Source organism: Macrosteles quadrilineatus, unplaced genomic scaffold (assembly GCF_028750875.1).
Source record: "Macrosteles quadrilineatus isolate MER2022 unplaced genomic scaffold, UCM_ALF_1.0 Scaffold_2__2_contigs__length_208266976, whole genome shotgun sequence".
Classification (NCBI taxonomy): domain Eukaryota; kingdom Metazoa; phylum Arthropoda; class Insecta; order Hemiptera; family Cicadellidae; genus Macrosteles; species Macrosteles quadrilineatus.
The window spans coordinates 180,292,545-180,319,942 of record NW_026542595.1 but is presented as its reverse complement, the minus strand read 5'-3'; the positions used below and the strand labels follow the sequence as shown (position 1 = coordinate 180,319,942).

The 27,398-nt window shown below is 37.1% G+C and overlaps 1 protein-coding gene across 4 annotated transcripts in view; it reads right to left on the bottom strand.

Moving 5' to 3' along the window:
- Positions 1 to 27,398, bottom strand: part of LOC128988204 (afadin-like) — a 236,312-nt gene that overhangs the window by 145,943 nt on the left and 62,971 nt on the right. For all 4 annotated transcript variants that reach the window (XR_008490340.1, XR_008490341.1, XR_008490342.1 and 1 more), the window contains exons 3-4: positions 2,094 to 2,286; positions 1,004 to 1,113 (exon numbers count right to left, since the gene is read on the bottom strand). Coding sequence is in view for 1 of the 4 variants with exons in the window: in XM_054409470.1 (XP_054265445.1) it covers positions 1,004 to 1,113; positions 2,094 to 2,286 (303 nt within the window). In the remaining 3 variants the exon portion in view is untranslated. The remainder of the gene's footprint in view (positions 1 to 1,003; positions 1,114 to 2,093; positions 2,287 to 27,398) is intronic.

The window sequence follows — 27,398 nt, the reverse complement described above, 5'->3', positions numbered from 1 at the left end:
ATTTTTTCAGGTAAATATAACTTTCGTTATAACAGTAACTAGGTAGCCAAATTAATGCCAATTGAAGCAAATAAAATTATGACAGAGAGGTTATGCAGAAAATCAGGCAGTTCTTAAGTAATGTAAACAAAATGTCATCACTATAAAAAATTACTGAAATTTGTTAGTATGTTTAAATTTGTAAACATACTAGCGACAACGGGTAGTACTATGCAGACTACATTATCATTGACGAAGATCAACCTGGACTATAAGTGGGAATAATGCGGCTATAAGTGGGAAAGATATGTAGAATATACTAAAAAACCAGATCAGCTTTTGAAAAATGATCAAATATTTACTAGAAATGTTGATTATATGTAACTGTTAGTCACGTAATCTATGAGCTGAGTCTTTTAAACTCATCGGAAATTATGACTTTTATTCGTTTTTAAATAAGTTAATTATTTGTTTTTAAATACTGTAACTACTTTACTTCTTTGCAATTGCTCGATTTAGAGCAACATGTACACTAGTACCTATTTAACATGTGTATCAAATAAGACTGTAAACATTTATGTTAAGAAGTTAAGCTGGCTCTCATTCTAGGCTACAATAATTGTTTGAATGTCCAGACTAATTACTTAGCTGGATTATGCGGATTAATCCTCAGAGATGTATTTTTGTACTAGTCAGTCTAGTGAATAGGTTTTTGTGATTTGAGCTTTGAGATTCAAAATTTCTTGTTTGAGCATTATTAAATTCCATTAATTCCCACAACACATGGGCGGGTCCAGGGAAGGGAGCGGGTTGGGCTGTGGGAACTGTTTTAGGCTAAATATGTAATAGATTTTCAAAAAATCTTTGCCAAATGTTCTATACCTAAGACCATGAGATTTTTTGGAAGCAGCTCCCCCTTTTTTTAACTGGCTGGACCCACCCATATCCACCCAAATTAATGGAAAACATAATCCAGTTATACTTTATGTAACTAATCTGGGTAAAGGTTTGGTACAATACTAACATTTGTCTTGTCATCTATCCGTCGCAGCAGAAACCTGCCTTCCCTGTCATCTTTGTGCCAGTTGAGTTGAACCAGCAAAGGCTTCTCTTCATTCCCCAGCCTCCTCTCATCTGGAACAAGGAACAAACATGAACACTTCTTTGACTACAAGCATTTATCTAGAACAATTCAAATCAAAGTCTAAGAACAAAGAACAAACTACTTGTCACAGACAATACCCTGTCATGTAGCTTATTGTTCAGACTGAAAAGTTACTAGGACATTAAACTACAATGGTACTTATAATAAGAAAAACTGTGCTTTGAAATATTGAAAGTTGAAAAGGTAAATCCATAAATAGTACCATAAATTACTTATTTTGATAAGTTGTTTTACATTGACACTTGGACATCATTTTGAGGTGTTCTATAATACAAAAGCTTGAACTTGTGAGCTGACACTCAATTGGATGTTTCTCTTCAACTTTTAAACATTCTTAACTCTTTAACTTTAAGCATTCTTTTAAACATTTGAGAAGGATATATAAATATTTTTGTAGGTTTAAACTAATTTTTATTTATTTTTTATTTATTCGTTACATGTCATTACGTCATTTGACGGGACATAATGTCATATACAGGATAATACTAAAACTAAGAAATAACAAAAATGTCTTACTAAATTATTAATCCAACTGAAATTTGAACTGAAAATTTATTTCAAAACATTGGAAAACATACTTGGAAGTAAAATAAGAACTTTTAACCTAAAAAAAAGAACTAAACAACGTTAATTAAAGTTGATTGGAGATTAGCACTCATGCAGAATCCATTTGCTGTAAGAAATAGTTAATGTCTGAAAATAAAATAGCTTTAATAGAAGAAACTTGACAGCCTGTTTGCTGATATAGTCAAATGGGGAAAGAATCTCCTGGACTCTCCTGGATTCCTAAATAAAAGCAAATTAATAACATCAGATTTCCTCTTCTAATAATGTGATGCTAGGTAAAGTAAAACAATATTTTAAGTAAGATTTAATATAGGTAGTTAGTTGTCCGTGGAAGGAGTGGAGCATCTTATGACGCAAATTGATAACTGGTAGTGGTATTCACCTCCATTCTCGTGTATTTCGTAGAGAGCGTACTCGGGAACTGACAACATTCTCATGTCTGGACGGAACTTCTCAATTAGCGTTTCTATGACGTCCTGAGCCGTGGCGTCACTCGCTACCCTGATACACTTGGTGGCCACCTTCTGTCCAGCGTCTTGGAAATAGAACCTCATCACCCCGTGGAACTCCAGGTTCTGTAACAAAACAGGATGATGAGTAAAACTGGAAACCAATAACAATTATTCCGAACCTAAAGGTCCATCTTTAAGAATACCATATAAATACAAAAATAATAATCAAATTGATCAATGGAATTGTGAAGAGTCCTCATGAACACATACCAGGACAACAATAGTAGGTAGTAACATAAGTTTGCATTTTGATACAGACACCATGCTGGTAGATGATGAGCAATGACATGTAAACTATTGTCACAAAAACTATATCTCACAATTTTACATTTGGGTAAATATATGCCTAATAATTGCCAACGCCTTTAAATGGTCATATAGCATTACAGAGCTTGCCATAACACTGTGAAATCGACTCTGAAATTATTTGGATATCGTTATAGAGATTTGATTCATTAGTCGGTGGAGAACTACAAGAGGTGGTTCTACAGCTGAAATGTGTACAACACACTTGAAATGCTTTAATTATAACCACTTCGTCCACTTCCAGTCCATTAAAATTAATAAAACTTGGACCTCTTTAACAGGCTGTTTTAATTGTTGCTCGGCTGAGCTAATTATTGAATTGAATAGAACAAAATGTTGTTAACAATCACACCTTTACTAAAATTATGAAAACATTGAACCATTTTATTCAAGATGCCTTCAAAAATAGTGTGTAGCCTACCTACCTATAGATTTACAACAACTTTTTATGAACCTCCCCCGTTATGTATTCATTGATTAAATGAGGATTCATATTGCTATATGTTCTATAAACAACTTTTGAACATATTCACAAAAATATTCACTCCCAACTTTAGCATGATCGAAATTACATTTTCTCTCAAACTCCACGAATCAAGACGTTAGCGTGACGTCAGTTAGTGGTTGTCACCGTGAAAGAATCAGCGGATGAAATTTGGAATTCTGTCGCCATCAAGCTCCAGCGACATTGTTGAGACCGGAAACGGCGGTTATCTGGCTTATCATCGGCATTCAAGGCGCGGACGACGACGAAATCAAACCACCACTGGATAGGAACACAGGAGCCCTTCAAAATGTCAATTGTAAAATCTACTCTCAAGATTTACTGAGTTTGTACGTAATAGCATACTTACGACTTACATACTTATAGTATAATATTGTTTGTACAAGAAGTAGGTGTAAAACACAATTTAATTGTAAGCCTTCTAGGAAAAGACTAACATACGCAAAAAGATTCGGTAATAATGTTGTATATTTATTGCGACCGGAGAGTATGCATAGATTCTCTCGGCATTATTTATAGAGTAGCGAGAGAAAACTAGCTAAAAGGTCTAAACCCAGATATTAGCACAAGAGTGGTTCATGGGTCACAACATTGGGAAACAAGTGTAAAACGAGTTGGCTTTTTGCTCCGTAACAATGGTAGCACTGGTTGAGCATTGTTGTCGGGGCTGCGCGCGCACCCTGCCACCCTTCAACACTGACATTCTTGTAGTTCTGAGGGCGCTAACAGAATGCGCTGGTATGCTCGTGGACGATAATGTAGCCTACTATTGGTTAAATTTCAAGAGGTTCAAATCTTATACAGTACACAAGGTCCAAAAATAAATTATCCAAATAAACTATTACATTATTATCAAGTTATTAACATTGTCTACTTGATAAAGCTCTGCTAAATTACAAAATTCAACTTAAGTAAGTTACGTAAAATTGTATAAATAATTAACCATAATAATGTTGACTGAAGTAGGCCTATAAGAAATTATATGTATAAAGTTATCAAATACGACAATTTGTGGTGTTTACAAAGAAGGAATGTCAGTAAGTATTTTATGAAAATAAGAAACATTGTTACACAAATTAAGTTATCTACAAGTAGCGATATCCAAGACTTGGGAGAGTTGACGATAGTGAGATCATAATAGATAAGGGATGATATAGAATTACTTTGACGTTTTAACCACCCAAATATACAAGACAATTTTTCAATCAACCAAACACATATTTAAAAGTAATGCTATTTCCGTGTTGGTTCCGACTGAGCCAACTCGGCTTACATTGGACACAAAGGTAGATCATTAACCCTGGCTCATACAGGGACATTCCTTCCCTTAAAATCCTATTGCCTACAGCCCCCCTACACGTCTTAAGTTTCGGGGTAGAGCGTTGGAAGTGAATTCGTATATTTAGTCTGCACGACAAAAAAACCTTTCCAGACACCTGGTTGCGCCAAAACCATACAAATTCTATAAAACTTGAGTAGCCTAAGTGACACAGTTGGTTTTCTACTGTTAACTGTGAGTATGTAACTAATGTGTACACTATAGCTTTTTTTAACCTATACCACGCCCCCTAAGCTGTTGCAAAGGTCAAGCAGATGGGCAATAATTGCGCCAACTAACTTCAGTCAGGTCGTAGTCGGGTATTCCTAAATTGCGCCAGCTACTCCAGGGAGCCAAGTTAGGAGCCACCCGATACCATAGATTAAACATACTCCGACGATACGTTCATTAACTGCACCCCTCGTTAGTGGCTACGTTAGTTTCTCTCTAATATTGTATAATTTAGTAGGTTAGGTTGGGTTAGGTTAATTTATGATAGGATAGGTTAGTATGACACGTAAACAAGGACATTCCTTCTGCCGGCAACTCAAACCTACGACATGGCTTGGGCTTGGCGCAACTAAGGAACTCTTCGGCACAATTAATGTACGACCAGTCAAGCAAGACACTACAGTGAGATATAAAAATCAAGTAGCATCTTGCACTGCCACCGTGATTGAATCGCCGCACACGCAACAATGGAGAGGTCGAGTGTGTCAAGGAACGAAGGAAAGCGGACCACAGCAGTGACATTGGGGACAGAGAAATTGGAGGGAAGGACCGTCGGTCATGAACCATTTATCGTCTAATAACACAAACAGTCGTGTAGTGACTGTAGTGGCCGGGTCAGTGACAGGAGATATATAGTGGGATTGTGTACACTTGGGGGTGTGTGAGAAATATCTGAGGGGTCCCGTCAATAGTCTGTACAATTCCGCTACATTATGAGTGCAATTTATTGGTGTTACTGCAGTTTAAGTTGTACAAATGGATTGTTTAATTGAGATTATTCCAATTAAGCCAAAAGAAAAAAACATTTAAAAACCTATAGGAATTCAATACAAATTCACTATAAATATTAACCAGGTACATATGGCGAATACTTATTGAGCGTAGCTCTTTGGGATCAACTTCAATGCAACAAATAAAGCAACATCACTCAATAACGGCTGAACACATTTCAGCTAAACTTAACAAGATTACTTAGACTAATAGTGAGATGGTTAATAAACAAACAAATTTCAATTCGATAATGCTAATGCAATTTAAAACGAACTTAAAATCTCCAAATTTTAACATTAGGCTTATGGGACTAAAGTAGCCATATGACAGTTTTTTGTTTACAAGAAAAATGTAAACAAGAGACCCATAAGGTATTTCTGAACTTTCTAGACTTTTCTTTTAAACGTTTTTAAACCATTCCTATGATTTTAATAAACAAGAAAATGCCGTTAAAACATTTTTTTTAAGGCGCCGAATTCACTGAAAATCGATAAAATATACGGAAATACTTTCTCAATGCGCGGAGCATAAACAAGGAGCGGAGGGATACGGACCAGTGACTACTTTCTTGGGAACCTATTTGTGTTGCCAGCTGATTAGAAACAGCCAATGTTAGAAATCAGAATTTAATAAGCGATATATCAAACTGCATCGAAATCGATATTTAATCCGATAATACATCACTGGTTATATTATGTTGAATTACTTACATCGACGGTGCAGAAAGTTATTACACTTATTAATAAAACGCATATTGAACACTGATCTAATTTAGGCATGTGGGGAAGGTAGGTCGGGGTTTATGAGTATTCGTTATACATTCAGTGTTTTTTGAAGTAAGGTTAGATTAGGGAGGTAAAGTGTAGGTTATAGGTAGGTGATCGAGTTGTTTATTTGTGTTGCACCATATAATTTTTATCTTTTGGAATAGTTGGTAAAAACAACAAGATGTAGTAAAAACAAATATGAATTATTATAATTTTAATCAATAAAACCAGCATTCGTACATCTATTGACTTTTTTACATTTAGTTACTTATACAAATATCAAATCACGTTTGTTCCGCTCAACTGGCTTTCACCTCTCTGAAAGCAACCCTAGTATTAATTAAAAATCCAAACTAAATTCCTATTTACTCTATACATCAAAACGTTTGCTATCATTAGGCCTACATTTTTCTTTAAGTGACATTTTATTTTCTACAGAGTGTAGGCTATTTTATTGCGTTTGAACGAAGAAATAAATTATTTTTGAGTGTTAGATATTCACACGATTAAGTTGCTAACCATCTCCGATTACAAACATCATGTTTCCAGTGTGGTACAACATAAAGTAAGCAATGTTGGTGACAAACACATCAAGCTAGGTCGCTGCATCACAACAATAAAAACACTCGTAACAACAAACACCTATCACGCTGGCGGCCAACTGTGATTAACATGCAAATAGGTCAGGAATGCTAACACATTAGGTGCTTACGCAAGGATGGCAAGGTCGGGGGTCACGTGACCTGTTAGCGGGGATTATCACCCCCCAGGGCTAACCTAACTAATAGGTATATATCGTGATCTGTCAATCAAGTGTTCACGTTTCAGACATAGCAATTTAACCGCGTCTGAAAGTAAGGTATGACTGCTGTAATGTGTAATACAGATTTAACTATTTAAAATAAAATAATATTTGCTAAACATTTATCACACGATGAATGTTGATGAAGATTGTGGTTGTAGTTGTAGTGTAGAGATGTAGTTGAGTGACATTTTAACGATGAATTCACGTTCATTTTGTTTGAGATAAAGTGTGTTTGCAAAACGTAATTTTTCTTTGGATGTCTAAGTTAGCAAAATTTAACAAAAGCTATATATGGAAAAAATAATACTGAAGCTATATTTTTACACAATACTTAACCACCAACGACGAGAAAGATAAATGGTAATATGTTTCTGTACACATTTGTAAGGAAACTGATTTTAACTATTCTTAGTGGAAATAGATATTGTATTATGCCAAACTAGGATGTTCACCATAATCTGACAACATTTATTCAGGCGAAGACAATAACAAATGTTGTACTTGAGATGAAAGTTAGTTCGAACATAAACGGTGTCCTGAGTCCAGGATTTTCAGATGTCAGTAAACTCGGAGAGCAGGTTATAACGCTTTCCTTAGCTTGGAATTACTGTCCCATAACAGTTAAGTCAAGTGCAACAAACCGTTCTATCCGTCTTAAAAGTACCTACTTATAACTATCCATTCGGTTCGAATTTAGATCAGGTAAAGTATAACTGTAACACAAAGATACTAATTTCTTTATATTTAACTGATTGAATACTAAAAAAAATATTTTTACCATTAGTTTTCCATTTCTGTATATTTGTAAAAAAATATATAAACTCTTATTTACTTTTACTAGCTAACTAGGTGGAAATGTCAGCTCATTGGGGGGATTTGTTTGGAATTGAATTGTTTTGTAGAAAGTCTCCATATACATCAGCTATACAAGTCACACTAGTGCATGTAGAATCAATGAAATGCAATTAACATACCCAGAAGCATTAACTGCTGAAGTCAATTACATCAATATCAATCATCTAATTGACATTGTTTGAAAACGATAACTTTGATTGTTTGATTTAAGTGAGCATTGATAGATATCGCGTGTATTAAACAGCGTACACAATAGAATCGCTTTAGATACGCACTCGCACTTGAGACGGGAATCCATTAAAAGATAAAACGCTGAATAGATCGCTCAGATTACAACTCATTACATTTTATAGCTCGACTCTAGGAGAGGTTTTACAAGTGCCGCCCAAAAACAATGCGTCAGGATAAAGCTATTTAAGCGGTTTATAGTAGTTAAGTAAGTTGTAAACGTTGTACAGGTGCAAATAGTACATGAAAAGGTGTTAGTATAAAGCATTTTACGGTAAGGAGTATAGGGACACTCAAAAAGCTATAAACGTTATACAAGTTCGAAAAGTGCATAATATAAAGCAGTATAAAGCCATTTACAGTACATGAAGTGCAACAGATAAAAAAGTGGACACTACTATCTATCTTTAATGTATACTCTTTAATCTGTGTTAATACTGAGCTTAAACACGTTGTGCAGTTGAGACACTAAGTGTACAACAGAAAGCGTCATAAAATGAGTATACAATAATTTTTAACGATATTCAATTATTTCATAGACAGGTTCAGCTATTTTTTTCCTAGGACGGCACGAGCCCGAAATTATTTTTTCACATTCCTTCAGGCTAGACCGAGGGGCACTATCTATCACTTAGATATAATCCATTGGTAATTTAACAGGATTTGAACCCGGGAGGGGCGAGCATTAATTGCGCCCACTGACCTGGGTCAGTTTAGTCGGGTATCCCTGAATTGTGCCAACTACTCCAGGGAGCCACCCAATACGTTCATTAACTGCACCAAGTGGCGGCCCTCTTTGACAGAATAAATGAGAAGGTTAGGTTAGGTTGGATTTGATTAGGTTAGCTTAGGTTAGGATGAAATGTAAACATGGATATTCCTTCAGCCAGCAACTCACCCCTACCTGGTTTGGACTTGGCGCAACTAAGAAACATTCTATGGGTGATACACTTTGAGGGCTTGGCGCAAATAAGGAACTCTGGGGCGCAATTAATGCACGATCACTACCAGCTCGCTATCCCCAAGTTAGCTATTTTACACGGCATATGACACAAAGCACCTATAAAGTCATACATCATCGCTAATCTTTGCTAAAATCCTGTTCGCGTTCGCAATCCATTGCGAGAACTGCTGGATTCAATTTCCCAAGTTGGGAGTCGTCCAAGGAAACATCGCTTTTGATGAACACACCGCGAGACTGCGGAGCTGCATGAGAACTACGGTCAATTCAGCGCTGTTCGTCTAGCAGTAATTGTATACAGTGTGTGGTGCCAGGACCACCGCGGCGTCAACATTTGGTTACGCGAGGTGAAAATGTGAAAATTATCCCTGAGCCATTACCACCATTACACGCGAATTAAACCCACACTACGTGTGTTTATCCCTAAAACGCTTCCTACAAATCCATTACATAGCCTGCTTTGTGGCAAATTCATTTTTTAGGTTTCAATATATAACTTGCTTTTTCTTCACAGGCACATATTTACACATATATTTACGGATATTTTAACGTTGTAAATGCTATGAATTAGTTTACGAAAAACTGGTTACAGTAAACATGTTTAATCACGTTTCCTAAATACCTCGTATTTAAATCAAGAAAAATCACCTTCCACATGCATTATAATTTTAGAATCAGTGTAGAATGAGCAACAGAAACACTTATGAAGCATTTTAGAATGTAAAATATGTAAATCTATATATCAATCTGAGAAAAAGTCAAAACATGTTTAGTGTGAAAATAATTTGACCAATCTAGGCTACGATTATTAAACATGCTTTCAAATGAACAGTAAATTGAGTTTTTTTAGTTAATACCCTAACATAAACTATTCACACAAAGTGTCCATTAAAGTCATTAGTATAAAGCAGTAACAAGTGTTGACGATTCTGTCCAGATTTTAATTAATGATTGCGCAATAATCATCTCATTAACTTGCCTTCGTTGTCGCACGTACCAGTTAAATTATTACGCAACAAAACTTCCACCCCCGCGGGCTGTTTTTAATGTAAATAGGGTTCAAATTTAGTTACCGCACTTCCCAAGCCGTATACATAACTTTGTTCACTACATTATAATGATGATGATATAGCCTGTCTCTTTCTATCTTAGCTTTCGACTACTTTTCATCCTATTAACAATCAGAAGTTTAATATACTGTGTGGTCATGTTGGTGATTTTCGCTGCTGTCGAATAAATTTTTTACCTGTATTTTAGGATGGTGTTTACCGCGTGTGCTCTTTTGTTGAGATACCAGAAGACGAACAACATTGAACAAATAGATTATGTTCAGTTAAAATAGTTAAATCACAAGAAACAAAACGCCTTCTACTTTGACACTGTCACCTTATAAGGATGATCTTAGGGATAATCTTAGGGACGACCTTATGAAATATATTAAGGGGATATACTCATTATTTGAAGTAAGTAAGTAGTGTACGGAGTAAGAGTCTACTCCTTTAATCGATGGTAATGCCTAAAAAATTGTATCATACTACTCAGTTTACACATTTATCTCCAAATCAATTCCATTTCAACCCTTAAACAATGTTCCAATCGTTTTCAACTGCAGAGCACCTAGGCCTCAGGAAATCCAGAACAGCCACACGCCCAAAAAGGTGACTTCAACTTTACTATCTTTCTCTGTTCGACATAAATCGTTTACCCAATTCGGTAGGGAGTATAACAGAACCCCCTATAGTCCACGGCTCTAATCAACACGTGTTGTTACGGACAGTTCTGGTATACATTTTACTCTCATTCCCAGGTTTTCCCGGGATGGTTGCGACACTATACCCTTACACACACTCACTGACCACCAGAGTCCGCGGCTCGCCACAAATTAACATATAGAATGACATTCGCAGAATTCTGCTATTGCCTTACTGACCGCGTGATTCATTCAGTGGTTACACATAGTTTGGGCGTGGGACGTTTCCTGACAAAACACGAAAGTAAAATTCCACGGATGATAAAGTTTCAAAATGCAAATCATAGCCTACGAGAAAAAAAAATATATCCATAAGATTTCAAATATCATCTTTTTTAAGTGCGTCTACATGCACCATTTGGAATCTACAATAGTATGCCATATCTTGAATCGAAAGACTCTCAACACTTATGTTTTATCTTCGGCAACACTTACTAGCCAATTATACTATGTCCATAAATTAAAGTTAACTTAAAAGGTGGCGTGGTCGTGAAGTTGCAGTGGATGAACCAGGACAATTCTAAGATTTAGTTCCTATTCAGACTTACTTACAAAAATAAATAAATTGGAAAAGAGGAAAAATTCAATTTTAGAAAGAAACCAACAAAAACCGCATCAAAAAAAAGTTTATCGAGATACAAACCTGAGACACATCAGAAATGTAACTAAGTTACCCATAGATTTACTTCAAACCTATAACTGAATGTATTTACCGAAGTATATAATGTCTCAACGTTAATGTTAGGACTGATAATGGCTACATATTCGAATAAGTCTGGTAATTCGTACAAAAACAAGAGAAACGAGGAAATCTACTGTTTGGCAAAACGGATTAACACTATCGCCAGCCACAGAGATAATCGCAACTATAATTACATATGACTAAACCTGCTGTACCCGTGTTATCTCTTATCACTCAGCCGTGTTAACACAGCGTTTCCGGCGGCGGATTTGCCGGGAATGACGTGGAGACTGTTAGGAAGCGTACCTAATAAATCTCCAGCCAAACTAAGGCTTTTTACCTCCTTATCGACACCAGGTGTAGCGGTTTTGTAAGGGTTGACAATGTAGAATTTCCCGGACTTTTCTTGCACAACTGTGTCATAACGACATATTTTCTATCTTCAGAGAAAATAATGTTAACTTAGGGAAAAGGACATTTACATGGTTGCAGATTCATTTTCACAACTTATTTCCAATGGATACCAAACAACAACTTAGCCTTCTTTCACACTAGCGCGGTGCGGCACCGTCCCGCACCGTCGATGCGGGGCGACCCGCAAGGCCCTTTCACACTAGCTGCCCGGATCCAGGCGTTTCCAGGCTGAAACTTTGTGATTTTTGGATGCATTTAATTCAAATAAATAAAAGTAAGGTGGTTATGCTACTTGTTGTATCCGAAAATAAAATACAGTGCCCCCTTGCTAAATAACATAATTGGATTGATGCCGTGTGTGTAAAAATGTCAATTCCTTGTGTTTTTAAAAGTTATGTTGACAGCTGTGGGATGAATCTCGCACTTCAAACATGATCTCAAATATGTAATGACTCACTTTCTACTCTTGTTATGAAATAAACTATAACATCTGGGACCATTTTTTTTATTTCAGTGCACTAATTCTGTAGTTAGTTGATATATGGTTGATATTTTTGTACACATATTTGTAGGTGGTTTTAGCTTAAACAACAATTCATTTCCTTCCATATATTTAGAAGAACATGTAAGTGGCCGTTAAGCTCAAAGTTTTTATATTAAATAAATCAGACATGTTTAATAAAATTGTTTGTAAAAATTTAAACATGCAAATGAAAGATGGTTTGCTGCAGTTGGGGTCTCGTCGTACACGCTGACCTTCAAACTAAACCAAAATATAAAGCTTGACCAAACTAATAATCTCTATATAAATTTAAACCTCAATACCAAGAACAGCAAACTTGCCTATTAACAAGAGTACAACAAAATCAACCACACTCAACCACTGATATGCATAGACAGTCAAAACTACTGATTTATGTGCGGGCAAAACCAGCCCGTCCCGCGCAAGTGTGAAAGCGTACATAAGAACCCATGATCTAAAAACTATTCTTGCGGATTCGACCCGCATTGGAAGTTTAGGTTCGTGCGGGTGATTTTTCAACCCGGACGGAGGTTTAGGTCTGTCCGGGTCAACCCGCACTGGTGTGTAAGCTCCCATGTGATTCAATAGTCTAAACAGCTTCGTCCGGTGCGGGACGGTCCCGCACCGCGCTGGTGTGAAAGAAGGCTTATAGTCAAAGACGGAATTCGGCATAGTCTAGTAATTCTAAGCAATACTGAAATTCCTATACGAAAAGTATGTAATATACCAATTGTTCTATAAACCTCTTGCAATCATGTGGCCGATGTATGATAGCTTACAGACGATTACCGATCAGTGAATTTTTAACTAGAGGTCGACCAAAGGTCGCCAGGTGTAGCGGTTTTGTAAGGGTTGACAATGTAGAATTTCCCCGGACTTTTCTTGCACAACTGTGTCATAACGACATATTTTCTATCTTCAGAGAAAATAATGTTAACTTAGGGAAAAGGACATTTACATGGTTGTAGATTCATTTTCACAACTTATTTCCAATGGATACCAAACAACAACTTATAGTCAAAGACGGAATTCGCCATAGTCTAGTAATTCTAAGCAATACTGAAATTCCTATACGAAAAGTATGTAATATACCAATTGTTCTATAAACCTCTTGCAATCATGTGGCCGATGTATGATAGCTTACAGACGATTACCGATCAGTGAATTTTTAACTAGAGGTCGACCAAAGGTCGAAAACTCGACCAAAAATATCTTATGTACATACTTATAAAGACCCCACGCTGTAAATAAAACATGTGATTGTAATTTCTTCCATTTGTTTAGATTTTCTGTTTATATTTTGTTGTTATTTCGTCACCGGCGGCATGGCAACACATAAGGTCCATGTTTCATTTTTATTCAATTTTAAATTAATTTTTGTACTTATTTTTGAACCTATTTTAATTTATAAAGGGATTGTGCTTACAGGAAAATATCTTTCTAACAGTAGGTGTAGATTTTCCCAACGATGCACACGCTGAGAAAAAAGGTTTTAAAGAAACATGCTTGCCTATTAATATATAGATAATTCTTGCGGGTTGTAATTGCAACTTTAATGAGCATATCTATAGCATAGCATATCTATTAAAGCCACAGACGTAAATGATTATCTCGGAAAACAAGAATTTGTTTAACTAATCAACAAAATTAACTCCAAATTCCCATTTGTAAAACAAAGTACAAGAGCAAGGGCGAAAAGGAAATACCACCGTCCTAAACTAATTCGCATTACATCATAGTTTGAAGCACTCTGTCAACACATTACCTAGAAACCATTTCACCGATGTCAAGCATCATTTTACGTGCCTTATCTACAAGGCTAGGCTCTGATAAAGGTACAATACTACCTTGGACTTGCCGCAGCACAGCATCTCACTGTGAGGTACAATCTTGGGCTTGCCGCAGCACAGCATCTCACTGTGAGGTACAATCTTGGGCTTGCCGCAGCACAGCATCTCACTGTGAGGTACAATCTTGGGCTTGCCGCAGCACAGCATCTCAACGGTGTGGTACAATGTCGTATCTACACCACTACTACATTGACTGTCCAGCCAGCAGCCAGCGATCACAGATAAGCTAAATGTTCATGAATCACCGCAGAACATTTATCGCCAACTTTATACATCTTGCTGACCTATATACATTCCATCGACCATCACGTGTTTTAATGACATGGTTTGAATAGTGCAATCATTTCACAAACGAGAGCGTTCTAAAAATTGCATACAATGTTTTGTTTACTTAGTGTATACTTTTATATACACAGAAGTAAAATGGAACACAATAAAACACAATTTAATACACAACTGCATAATGTAGTTGAAATAACACAAATACACTCTTTAAACTATCGTTATTATGATGATACTCAAATTTAAACAGAATGTTTAAAACAATATGTTTATGTTGACGAATGCAATAATTTCACATTTACCATAACCAGAAGCGGCAAGTAGAGCCTCAGAATTGCTAATTATCTCCTTACATCTGACAGTTCCCATGACAACTCAGATTGTTTACTCAGCACGCACCACCCATTACCAAGGCCTTTGGTAAATATTTACTATTGCTAAGCTTGCGCACATAAAGCCTGTTACCAATAGTGATGGCTAGTTAAAGCAAAATATTTAGTAATAAAAAATTGATCAATAAATGTGGAATTCCTCGATACACTGACTGACAACTCAGCACACTTTACTCACGACCGAAGCCTTGGTTAAACATTTAACTGCGTTACCAAACCTTAACACCCCCGATGCTCTGTATTGCGAACGCGGAGGAACAAGAACGATATTTCATCCGAGTTTCGACTGATAGGAACATTCCCGTTCTGTATCTGTTTCTTCGCCTCCCGCACACCTTCGCAGAAATGTGTGATTTATGTTAAAACCTGCATTGATAAATTGCGGAAATCTGTTTCTGCAACCGAGTTTCATTGAACCGTTGAAAATGTTTACGTCACGGGCTACGATTGTAGTAAATCAAATTTTGACAGCATGTCAACGAATACGTAAATTAACACTAACTTTTGGTCTACAAAACTTTGAACTTTTAGATTTAAAATATTATTTAAACATTAGTAGGATGAAATCCACATGTCCAAAACCTCGTTAAGGATCAATCAGCACGTTATCAGTTCGTTAAAATTAAAAATCACGAAAATTTATTTTGACAAATAAGGCAATGATGTTTCCAAAAAAAATGAGTAGTAATACTGTACTATCGAAATTGAGTTAAGCATAAAGCAGGTCACTAAAAAGTATCATAAATCGGTTTACAACAACGGAAAGTTCAAATTTGTTTCGATCGTTTTCTAATGGCAATAGTGTGAAAAATAACTAACAGCAATAGGATTACCCACCGTCGAATAGTTTGAAGAATTAGTTATCGTATAGCTTTTATATTTCAGTATTATTTCCAATTCAGAGTTTCGCTCTCTTGACAGAAATCAATGTATCATGTTCTGTATTCTATGTGAACGCTGTTTAGTTAGATTCCGAACCACACGGTCATAGCATAACCACGTAGCTAAGTCATTATGCGCTAAGTGGTAGCTAAGTGGTTGATGCGATTTGAACCCGCAGCACCATAAGCACTCATCCCACAAGACCAGCCGCATCCCTGTATCAAGTTCTCTTAATTTATAAAAGTTCCATTCAAGATATCAACATTAGCAACAATCACTGTACAGCGACGAAGGTGAGCCTTCCTTCACTACTCGCTCTAGTCACCGATGACGTCACGGTCACCTTGAGCGATCACGGAATGTTGTGTTTCATCTTCCGGCCTTCCTCCACTGACCTTCACGTGCAAATGCTCCACCTTGGAGCAGTGGAAACGTGCGTAAGACAGCAAACATGCATGATTAACATTGACAAAGCGTGGGCAGTGGGAGTACCACAAGGTTGCTTCATATGATCATAGTTGTAGACACAGCGACAACCGCGACTTATGAGAAATATTTGTTTCGTCGTCATTCTTTTAAGCTTTTTAGGTATAGTGTAAGCTTTATAAAGGTATTTTTTTTTTAAGTAAATGTAGCGCAAACACTGAACAACACTACTAAATTCGAGTTAGGTATAAAAAGTCTACTTGTCTCCAGGCATATGAAAAGCGTTTTCAGCTAGGTAGAGATGTCTGCAAGTAGAAGGATCTTAAATTTACTTAAGCAAACAATTTAGTGCCCATAAATACTCCTAACTCCTAAATATTAACTCCTAAACTAGGCTGTTAAAATAAATAGATATTTACTCAATACAGTACCAGTATTTGTTCGTGGAGCAATATGGGTTTAGGGAGTAATTCCCACTTGTAAAAATAACGCCGCACAATATGGACAAAGTTGAGAGTAGTATAATGTATTTATAGTCAAACATAAAGCTACCTATAGTTTAAACCTATATACCTATGGTTAAGATCAAACTTGAACAGCGATGTATGACTACAATAAATATCCAGTTTACTGTATAAACGAGCATAACTATTCCATGATTTCAACGCAAAGAGTCATTTGTGCATGTGACAAAAATGTGTTTTATCATCTGAAAGAATCTAACGTACCTTCACCGAAATGATTTTGTTCCTGGACAAACGTTAATAAGAGAACTGTAAAGAATAACAACAAAACAAAATAAATTCCGACAAACGCCATCCATCATGCACACAACGGCGGAAACACAAACGTAGAGCAAGGGATAATTGCCGAGTTGATGTATGCGCGTATATTAGCCGCCAGAAATACGACCTGCGGCCAGGGGTAAGCGGAAACTGGAGACGATATAATTGGTTAATCTATTTGAATGCTAAACAAAGAAGCCTACTGTTTAGTGAAGGTAAATCAATCTTAAACTAATTGTTTAAGTATTTGACCCTCCCGTATAAGGTAGAAAACCTCAATAACACGTTGTGGATGAATGCACAATTTATCAGTAAATCAGCATCTCAGCCAGTGATCTAAATAAACAAAACAGCAACAAATATTTTTTATTTAACCTTAAAAACATCTGTATCAAACGCAAAACGGCTGTAAAGGGGAGTAAGGGCCCAATAGCAAATATATTCTGCTACAAGACGAAATGTGTACTAATAACTAGGGAGGAGACTGACGAGACCAACATAATAACGTCGGCGGCGGCGACACGTGCGATCATCCAACACTTGTCACATTTCACAAAAACACCGCATTAATCCCTAGTGATAACTACAGATGGGGACAGCAACAGATGGCTGTGTTTTTGTGGCGCCTCGTGCTTTGAGGGTAAAAAATGCGGCCGCCTTTTTGATTTGTTTATAGCGTTCTGATTGGTGGCGTTTAAAGGGTGGAAGATCCAAACTACGAATCCTGAACGACAGAAAAGAAGGATTTACAAATAGCATACAATTTGACTAAATAATTTTAAATTATGTATGTTACTGTTTTTTGGCCAATAGGGGTTTTATAAGCACTCTTATCGCAATTAACTGAGAGTATGTAAAAACTAATGATATTAAACACATGATTTGTTGATCTTCTGATGCTCTTTGGTCCCATTTTTGAAAATGATTCAAATCTTGGTTCAAGTTGACGAATGAGGTCAAGTCAATTTAAATTAAGTTTGACGAAATGGTCAAATTAGCTATCAAGTTAAAATAAAATCTATAATTACAACTTAACTTTCCGTTATTGACGCCTTGCCCATTGCTCTTACAAACCAAACTTTAACTATCTTGGATCATAATCCAAAACGTCTAACTTTTATTCCAAGATTTATTTGATCTATTAGATTTTATTCGAAATTTACTCATGAAATATTAATAACAATAGACAAATCCACTGGCACGCGTTGTCAGTTATTATTATTACGTCTCTACTAGACAAATGAGCGGAAGGAGATTTCGATTACCACGCAAGAGGAACGGACGATGAAGATTTCCAACCGACAAAAAAGACATAATCGTAAGAAGCCTGGTAATTTGGATGATTGCAGGGTGGCCGGTGTGTTTTGACGCTTCTACGACCGTCTAACGGAATACCAGGAGAGGGACTTGGGGGGTCGAGTCGTCTAGCGTAGTTGGGGAACCTACGTGCCTGGAGTCTATTGAACAACTCATTCCCTCTTCTCTTACGTACCTAGAGTCTATTGAACAACTCATTCCCTTTTCTCTTACGTGCCTAGAGTCTACTGAACAACTCATTCCTTATCCTCTTCCATACCCAGATGTTAGTGAACAACTCATTCCCTCTTCTCTTATGTGCCTAGAGCCTACTGAACAAATCATTCCTTCTCCTCTTTCGTACCCAGAGTCTATTGAACAACTCATTCCCGCTTCTCTTACGTCCCCAGAATCTATTGAACAACTCATCCCCTCTTCTCTTACGTGTCTAGGAGCTATTGAACAACTCATCCCCGTCTTCTCTTACGTGCCCAGAGTCTATTGAACAACTCGTTCCGTCTGCTCTTACGTGTCTAGTACCTATTGAACAGCTCATCCCCTCTTCTCTTACGTGCCCAGAGTCTATTGAACAACTCATTCTATCTTCTCTTACGTGTATAGTACCTATTGAACAGCTCATCCCCTCTTCTCTTACGTGCCCAGAGTCTATTGAACAACTCATTCCCTCTTCTCTTACGTGTATAGTGCCTATTGAACAACTCATCCCCTCTTCTCTTACGTGTCCAGAGTCTATTGAACAACTCATTCCCTCTTCTCTTACGTGTCTAGTACCTATTGAACAACTCATCCCATCTTCTCTTACGTACCCAGAGTCTATTGAACAACTCGTTCCCTCTTCTCTTACGTGTATAGTACCTATTGAACAACTCATCCCCTCTTCTCTTACGTGTCCAGAGTCTGTTGAACAACTCGTTCCCTCTTCTCTTACGTGTCTAGTACCTATTGAACAACTCATCCCCTCTTCTCTTACGTGCCCAGAGTCTATTGAACAACTCATTCCCTCTTCTCTTACGTGTATAGTACCTATTGAACAGCTCACCCCCTCTTCTCTTACGAGCCCAGAGTCTATTGAACGACTCGTTCCCTCTTCTCTTACGTGTATAGTACCTATTGAACAACTCATCCCCTCTTCTCTTGCGTGTCCAGAGTCTATTGAACAACTCGTTCCCTCTTCTCTTACGTGGCTAGTACCTATTGAACAACTCATCCCATCTTCTCTTACGTGCCCAGAGTCTATTGAACAACTCGTTCCCTCTTTTCTTACGTGTCTAGTACCTATTGAACAACTCATCCCCTCTTCTCTTACGTGCCGTCTACTGAACAACTCATTCCTTCTCCTCTTCCGTAACCAGTGTTTACTAACATTTCATTCCCCCTTTTCTTCCGTATCTAGAGTCTATTTAACAAATCATTCCCACTTTTATTACAAGTCTATTGAAAAACACTAATTCCCTTTTCGCTATCCTACAGTAGGCAACAAACGTAAGTGCATAGTGCGTATTGTACAAATCATCATACGGTCCACAGAAGATGACAATGCTACGAGCCTGTTACTGGTGTCTATTGTACATCTCTTGAAGTTGTGTACTGTCCAGACAGTAAATTTCGGATAATTTGCATACAAAGCTTCAATCTTAATATTAAATCTCGCAAATTTGTGCTGTTACCCAACATTATTCCTATTCGGGTCAACTAAAGACTGGCAAAATTATAGTTAGGGGGGCAAACATATATAACAACCACTCGTCAACTTGATCATATTACCTTTATAGTACACTAATTTGCAATACGAAGACCTAACGGTACGACATTGTGTAAAATAATCTACTAATACCGTCATGTTTTATGCAAACATCGCCGGGAGAAAAGGAAGGTTGATTTCTACAGTTAGCGTGACGACGGTCAATTCACAGTTTTCCCTCCAAAGAGACTTTCTTTCCCCGCCAAGACGTCGCTACCTAGATACTGTAGATAGACAATGACAGCCTCACACGGCAGTGGATGGAGCAACCACATGCCACATAGCCGGGCACATTCCAGCCACACATTAGCAGTCTTGTCTGGCAGGGACACTCCTGTCTGCTGTCTGCTCTCTCTCTCTCTCTCTCACTGTTACTTTCTGGATGTCACGAGGAAAACGTTTGTTTAGTGGTAGGAAATGTTATCAGAATGGTTGGAGCATAGATAAATTTCATAGCAATGAAAACACCACAAATTTTGAAAGCCAAGTAGCAGTAAGTGGAATGAGTGAAAGGATAATTCGCTGAAAATGTCCGATTTCTTCCTCCATTCTTATACATTTTTTTAAAACGTATATCGCAGTCAGACGGGCCAAAATTCTCCTTAACATCATTGACACAAATACCAAGATTAATAATTCAAAATGTATATTTCACATTACTAAATTTTAGAGTTTGCTGCAGAGCCTCCAGTATATCGGGTTGTTCTGCTGCGCCGTGCCGGTGTGAATAGCTTAATAGCCATGTTGCAAGCGGAATACCATTGTACGGTTCACGGTCCCGGCGTACTGGCGCTCCGTCCTACTTATCCACCTGTTGTGGTAGGGATCGTACGTACCTGTACCATGACTGTGCTGCGATCAAGCGGGAAAACACCATTTATTGTCATATACTATATAACAATAACATAAATAAGTATGCCTCCAAGATTTATTCTATTTCATTGATCTTATTCAAATCGTTCTCCTAAAAATAAATATAGGTAACATAGTTGACTTTTTCACAATCTTTGAAAACTGCATTAGAACCCAGGTTTTGTATAGGTGGGGGGGGGTGAAGCAATGCCCCCAAAAACCATTTTTTGTGAACTATGACTGCATTCTAATTTTAAACAAAAAGGAACGTGACACTTAACTAGAAGATGAACAAAAGGTTCTTAGGTTAGTCAACCGTATTACCTATAACTAACTACGACTATCAGGTTGGGTTACTTTACAATATTGTGTTATGTTACAACAGTATTACTTCCATTGACTGATATTCATCGTTTCCACTGCCAAGCATTCTTCTCTAGCATCAGGCCGATAACAGCGAGAGTGAACTCACAGTAAGTATTTATCGTTTCAAGGCGATTACCTTTTAAGTGCTTAAGTAAATCTTGGAATAAGTGTTAACTGACCATGACCACCCTGACATGACCTATCCAACACCCTTGTAATCGACGGCTACAACAGATGCTGACTCATTCTCGATGGCCGACATGTTGCACTTCTAGGTCAAATTGCAAACTAAAAAAGTACAAGAATTAGTTTGATATAAACAAATATCTTCAATAAAAGTTTTAAAACTTCATTAATGCAGGCATGTCAAATAGAAACTCCGTATAGCCGATAGGTAGGCCTACTGAAACAAAATTAGAAGCAGAAAGTGCACTGATGACGCGACCATCATGACTCACTCTTGAGCTCACCGAGTCATTTCGAAAGGAGCGCCACGAAAGGTCTCAAGGCGAAAACCAAACCAATTACAGAAACAACAGAATGCAACGACGCGGGCTCGACCCATTACCGAGCGCTGGCATGTACAGTGTAGACGCTATCCACTAATTGTGTGCAAGAACATTGAAAAACCAACTTAATAGTTGTCGTCGAACCAAACAGCCTCCTACAAGCGGGGTGAACGTCTGGGGGTAACCTTCGAGTGACGCCACTCGCTGATAGTGTTCCACTCGAGCGGTTGAAACAATCTGTCGCATACCACTGATAACAAACAAGGTCGACAAGAATTAAGTTTTGAAGGATAAATTACTATATATCTCGTACAATATTAAAATCACTGTTAGATTAGGACACAGTATGTAAGAAGTAACTCGATGTAGTTAGGTCAAAAAATAACTGCTGACATCACAAACGGACAGTTTAATGCCAAGATCAGTGTTGATTAATCATAGTATATGCTTATTTATACCCATCAACCCATTACCTAGCAAAAAATGATATAATCAAAACTATTATGAGTAGCTGCGACAACACAACCGTACATTTAAACGTTTTTTAAGACCGTACATCAACAAAGAACTAAAATGTCAATCTGGCAGCCAGTACACCGTCACTTCAACAGCTTTATTATGTGAAGGATTTTTCTATGACAGACATTCTATTTCTCTACACCAGAACATATTTGTTTTCTTAATAGATGAAGCTCTAGAAGGTTAGCTCAAAAATATCCCGGTGACGAAACTTTCGCTCATACGTATAATTGGCGACCGGCTTTTGGATTTGAACCATAGCATGGAAGATAGAACAATAGATTAAAGAGTGGCATTGTGTCTACTCCTTCAATCTATGACAACTCCCTAGGCTCTGATAGTCCACATCCGCGTCCCACTAGACTACGATACATCCATACAAATCTTTAAGGTTTGTCCAGACCACGTCAGTAGTGATTCAATCATTACTCGTTACCATGACATCAGCTCAATTCATGCGACTAGACATAAATCACTCAATCTCGACCATAAACTCACAAACTATTCACACCACATTGACGCGAAATGGGAGGTGTGGACGCGGAACAGATGTTTTGGTCCTTCGTAATGGATAGACGAAGGAACGCGGGCCTCTGGACCTCACCAGAACCGGTCCTTTGAGTATCGCATTACACTTCATGCTCTGCTCTACTCACCACCCTTGTTGTTTGTTCCTGACAGGTATCATGTTATGTGACAATTCGTAGAGGCGTTTTCAATGATTAGTAAATTTCTCGTACAAAAGACGTGACAATTGTGATGAAGCTTAAGCGAATGTACTGTAAGTTCACTAATGCCAACTTTATGAATAACCAATACGAAAATAAAAAAGTGTGAGGGTATTTTTTAAAATATGGTTGACCTTGGATGATAAAGGGATTGTTTTGAAAACTGAAACACGGATTTCTTAAATGTCGTAGTTAAGTAAGTACAGAACTAAGAAATATTTAAAATACCCCCGCCGCAGCAAACCTGCAGACTAAGCGAATTTCCATTTGACTGATTGGATTTACACTGAAATGTCTACTTAAAAATATAACATTTATTCTTGATTTAAATAGAATTAGTTTAACAAGTACTTAGGTTTGCTGCATCAGGGAGGGTAAAACTTTTTTTTTTGTAAAATATGAATAGGTAGTGAGAAATAAAAACATTTTCCAAATTTGATCAAAATATGTTCACAAACAAGCAAACTACAACTAATAAGAATAACATGGGAATTTTAAATTTACAATTTTTTGGAATTTTCTCCGTAACTATTAGGCGCATAATAACGCTTCAATATACCAAATTATTTGTTTTTTTAAGCTCTAAAAAATGGTTTGGAAAGAAATTGCTAAATTTTATGTTTTTTGGGTCAAAAATAGGAAAAACCTATTTTTACCCCATAAAACCCCCCGTAAACCCCCGTTCGATTGGTCCGATCATGCTGGATCGCGAACTCGTTCGAATAAACGTACGTTTGCATGTTTGTACCAACTTTCATCCAAATCGGATCATTTTTGCTCGAGTTATCGTGCTGACGGACACACACATATATATATATATATATATTATTTTCTTGCATTTTTAACATGGGTAAATTTTTAAAATAAAATAAAATAATTACTAAAAGGGTACTTTGTTATATATGTTTTAATTTTATATATATATATATATATATATATATATATATATATATAAATATATATATATACCCCCGCCGCAGCAAACCTGCAGACTAAGCGAATTTCCATTTGACTGATTGGATTTACACTGAAATGTCTACTTAAAAATATAACATTTATTCTTGATTTAAATAGAATAAGTTTAACAAGTACTTAGGTTTGCTGCATCAGGGAGGGTAAAACTGATTTTTTTTGTAAAATGTGAATAGTTAGTAAGAAATAAAAACATTTTCCAAATTTGATCAAAATATGTTCACAAACAAGCAAACTACAACAGTTTACTTATTCTCCATAAGAATAACATGGGAATTTTAAATTTACAATTTTTTGGAATTTTCTCCGTAACCATTAGGCGCATAATAACGCTTCAATATACTAAATTATTTGTTTTTTTAAGCTCTACAAAATGGTTTGGAAAGAAATTGCTAAATTTTATGTTTTTTGGGTCAAAAATTAGAAAAACCTATTTTTACCCCATAAAACCCCCCGTAAACCCCCGTTCCAATGGTCAGATCATGCTGGATTGCGAACTCGTTCGAATAAACGTACTTTTACACGTTTGTACCAATTTTCATCAAAATCGGATCATTTTTGCTCGAGTTATCGTGCTGACGGACACATATATATATATATATATATATATATGAATTTGAACGGATGGTGTTTTTGGCCTCTAGGGACCTCAAAACGAAAAAAAAAATCGGTCCCGCGTCCAGGTCTTACCATGAGTACTACGGTAATAGCTTATTCCCTATATGGGAAATTCGCTAAAAGAATATCTCATGACTCCAGCCTGTAGGTATGTTGTCCACATAAATTTCTATCTAGCAAAAGACATAAGCCTTGACCGTTTGGCAAATGCGAGCAATCAACCGTGTTTAAGAATATAGACATAAAAATACAAGTCACATGGAGATAGGAAACGAAGTACCGAACATTAAGTAAAAATGTAAAGTACAATTTACAAGACAGGATCTAATTCAAAATTACAATAAAACGTAAGATTAAGAACACGTTTTAAAACCGGTAACTTAAAACTTATCAGCCTGCATCCATTCAAAAAACTAAATTCTACACTGAGACGTAATACCACAGAATAAAATGTCTTCATTCAGTGGTAATACAGATACGAATACAATACAATGAAGTTCTAAGTACTCTCATAGCCTGTAAAAACTTAAAAATTATGTTATTTTGAACTGAAAATTATCGCAGCAGCGTTTTAGCCCTGCACTCTAAACGGAATCTCATTACGACCTAAGCCTTCTGTGATTGCGAGTCTATACAAAAGAAAAACTATCTGCGGTGCAGAAACTACTTAAAAGAAACGCACACCATGACTGTAAAGTATAGGAGCAAGACACGTATCACATGACAGTGAAAATTGTTGCAAATTAGAAATGCCTATGTTCATAAAGTTGAACCAGTACAAGGTCTGCCGATACATCATCACTTGCTCTCACTAGTATTGTTGAGGGTTGGTCGCCTTCTACGGACTTATTGAGGTTGTACTGTATTTGCATAGTTTAGTTGGCCGTCGCGAGACGCTGGACCAATCAGAAACCGGTCTTCGCCCATTGCATCACGTTACACCTGCTATCCTTACCGTTACTTCTCATGTAACTACACAACATATATAGCCGGGTAACCGAGTGATCGCCCAGTAAGAGGGTTTTATTTTATTCTATTATTTATTTTATTTACATTCCAACGGTCAAAGACCATTACAAGTTGTTGCCATTACAAGGTTGTGGGTTCAATCCTGAAAAATTTAGCTTGTTCCTGTTCGTGCGGGCATTAATTGCACCAACTGACCTGAGTCAGGTAGTCTGGTATTCCTGAATTGCGCCAACTACTCCAGGGAGCCACCCGATACGTTCCTCTTCCGATATGTTCCGATACATCCACTAAGCCTGCCAAGTGGCGGCCACCTTTGACTGTATAATTGAGTAAGTTAGGTTAGGTTAGGATAGGATCCCTATCTGGCTTGGGCTTGGCGCAACTATGGAACCTTTTTTAAGACCCTTTGAGGGCTTGGCGCAATTAAAAAACTCTTTGGCATGGTTAATGCACGACCTCCTGTTCGAATCTGGGCTCAGTTCCGGCTTTCATCATCAGGTCGTAATAAACAGCCTTGGCTAAGAATCAGCTGATCTTAGTAACAAAGCTTTTACCACATCCATTCCACAACCATTCTTCAATGTAGGAATGTATGCCTATGTTCCTTTAATGTAAGTTGTCTGTCAACGATTCAAGGCGATAGATTACCTACAAAGTCATATTGAAACCTTGCTTTTTCTCAAATTACAAGTTCTTAATTCAATTTACCGATAGAACTGTATGTTGAGTTGGAACTAAGATGGCGTAAATTTGTTCAGGACAGTTATCATACACAATTGTCTACTATCTGTAGTACAACACAACGTGCAGTGCTTGTATGACGTACACACATTAATCAATCCCCACAAGATAATCTGTGTACAGTGCTGGAAGGTTTAATCCCACGTTTAATTACCATGTATCTGTCACCGTTTTGGCGTTCCACTCCAGCTTGGTCCATAGGTTTGACTGGAATTTCCTCTTTAACCCAACCTTACATGGACTTTTCTCCTGTATCGCACATTCTATTGAAAATAGGTTATTTGTGTATTTCAAAACTATGATGAAAGAAAAAAATATCTAATAAACATAAACCTATCTAGATCTTCAACAAGGACCAAAAGATTTAACAATTCATCATTAATATTCCTCTTTCGGGTAAATTTCTACTTCATCTACACCATAAAGTAAAGCCACCTACATCCATTATAAATTGTTATCCCACAATGCACCAGAATGTCCCTGTTCCGGGATAAAATCCCAACGTTGACACCGTGCCGCGGCGGGAAGTTCACACGAGGTTTGTTTACTGTTACCTGCACTTCCGTTGTCGACCCGATAGCTTCCGGTGAATTCATTCGGTTCCCACCGGCATTGAGCGCCACCGAGCGCAGATCATGGCTAATTACCATTCTCCTTGCATACGAAAACTCCGCTAATAAAGTGTGCTCAACGAGGCGAGTACAACGTTCACACTCGTGCGCTTACATTGATTTACATTGTAGACTGATAGTACGAGCATGGTTCAATAGTTTTTTTTATTGAAATTTTATGAAAACTCACACATGTAAACGTTTGTCACACCACAAAAATTAATTCTGGTTTTCACAGTAAGATATCACTTAGACCTAGCGACTCGTATGCTACCTAATTGTGTATGAGTCACGTAATCTTACGATAATTCTGTAATAATTGTAATACAATCCGTAAGCTTGAAACACTGCGATATACTTAATCTGAATCCGAAGATATTGTCGATCCCGCTAATATTGTAAACACAACGAAATTTCAACCTCCAGTCAGACAGGCTGAGGATTTTTCAATGATGATCATCCGTTTGACCTTTGTCAAGCAATTGCTTAATGACTGATT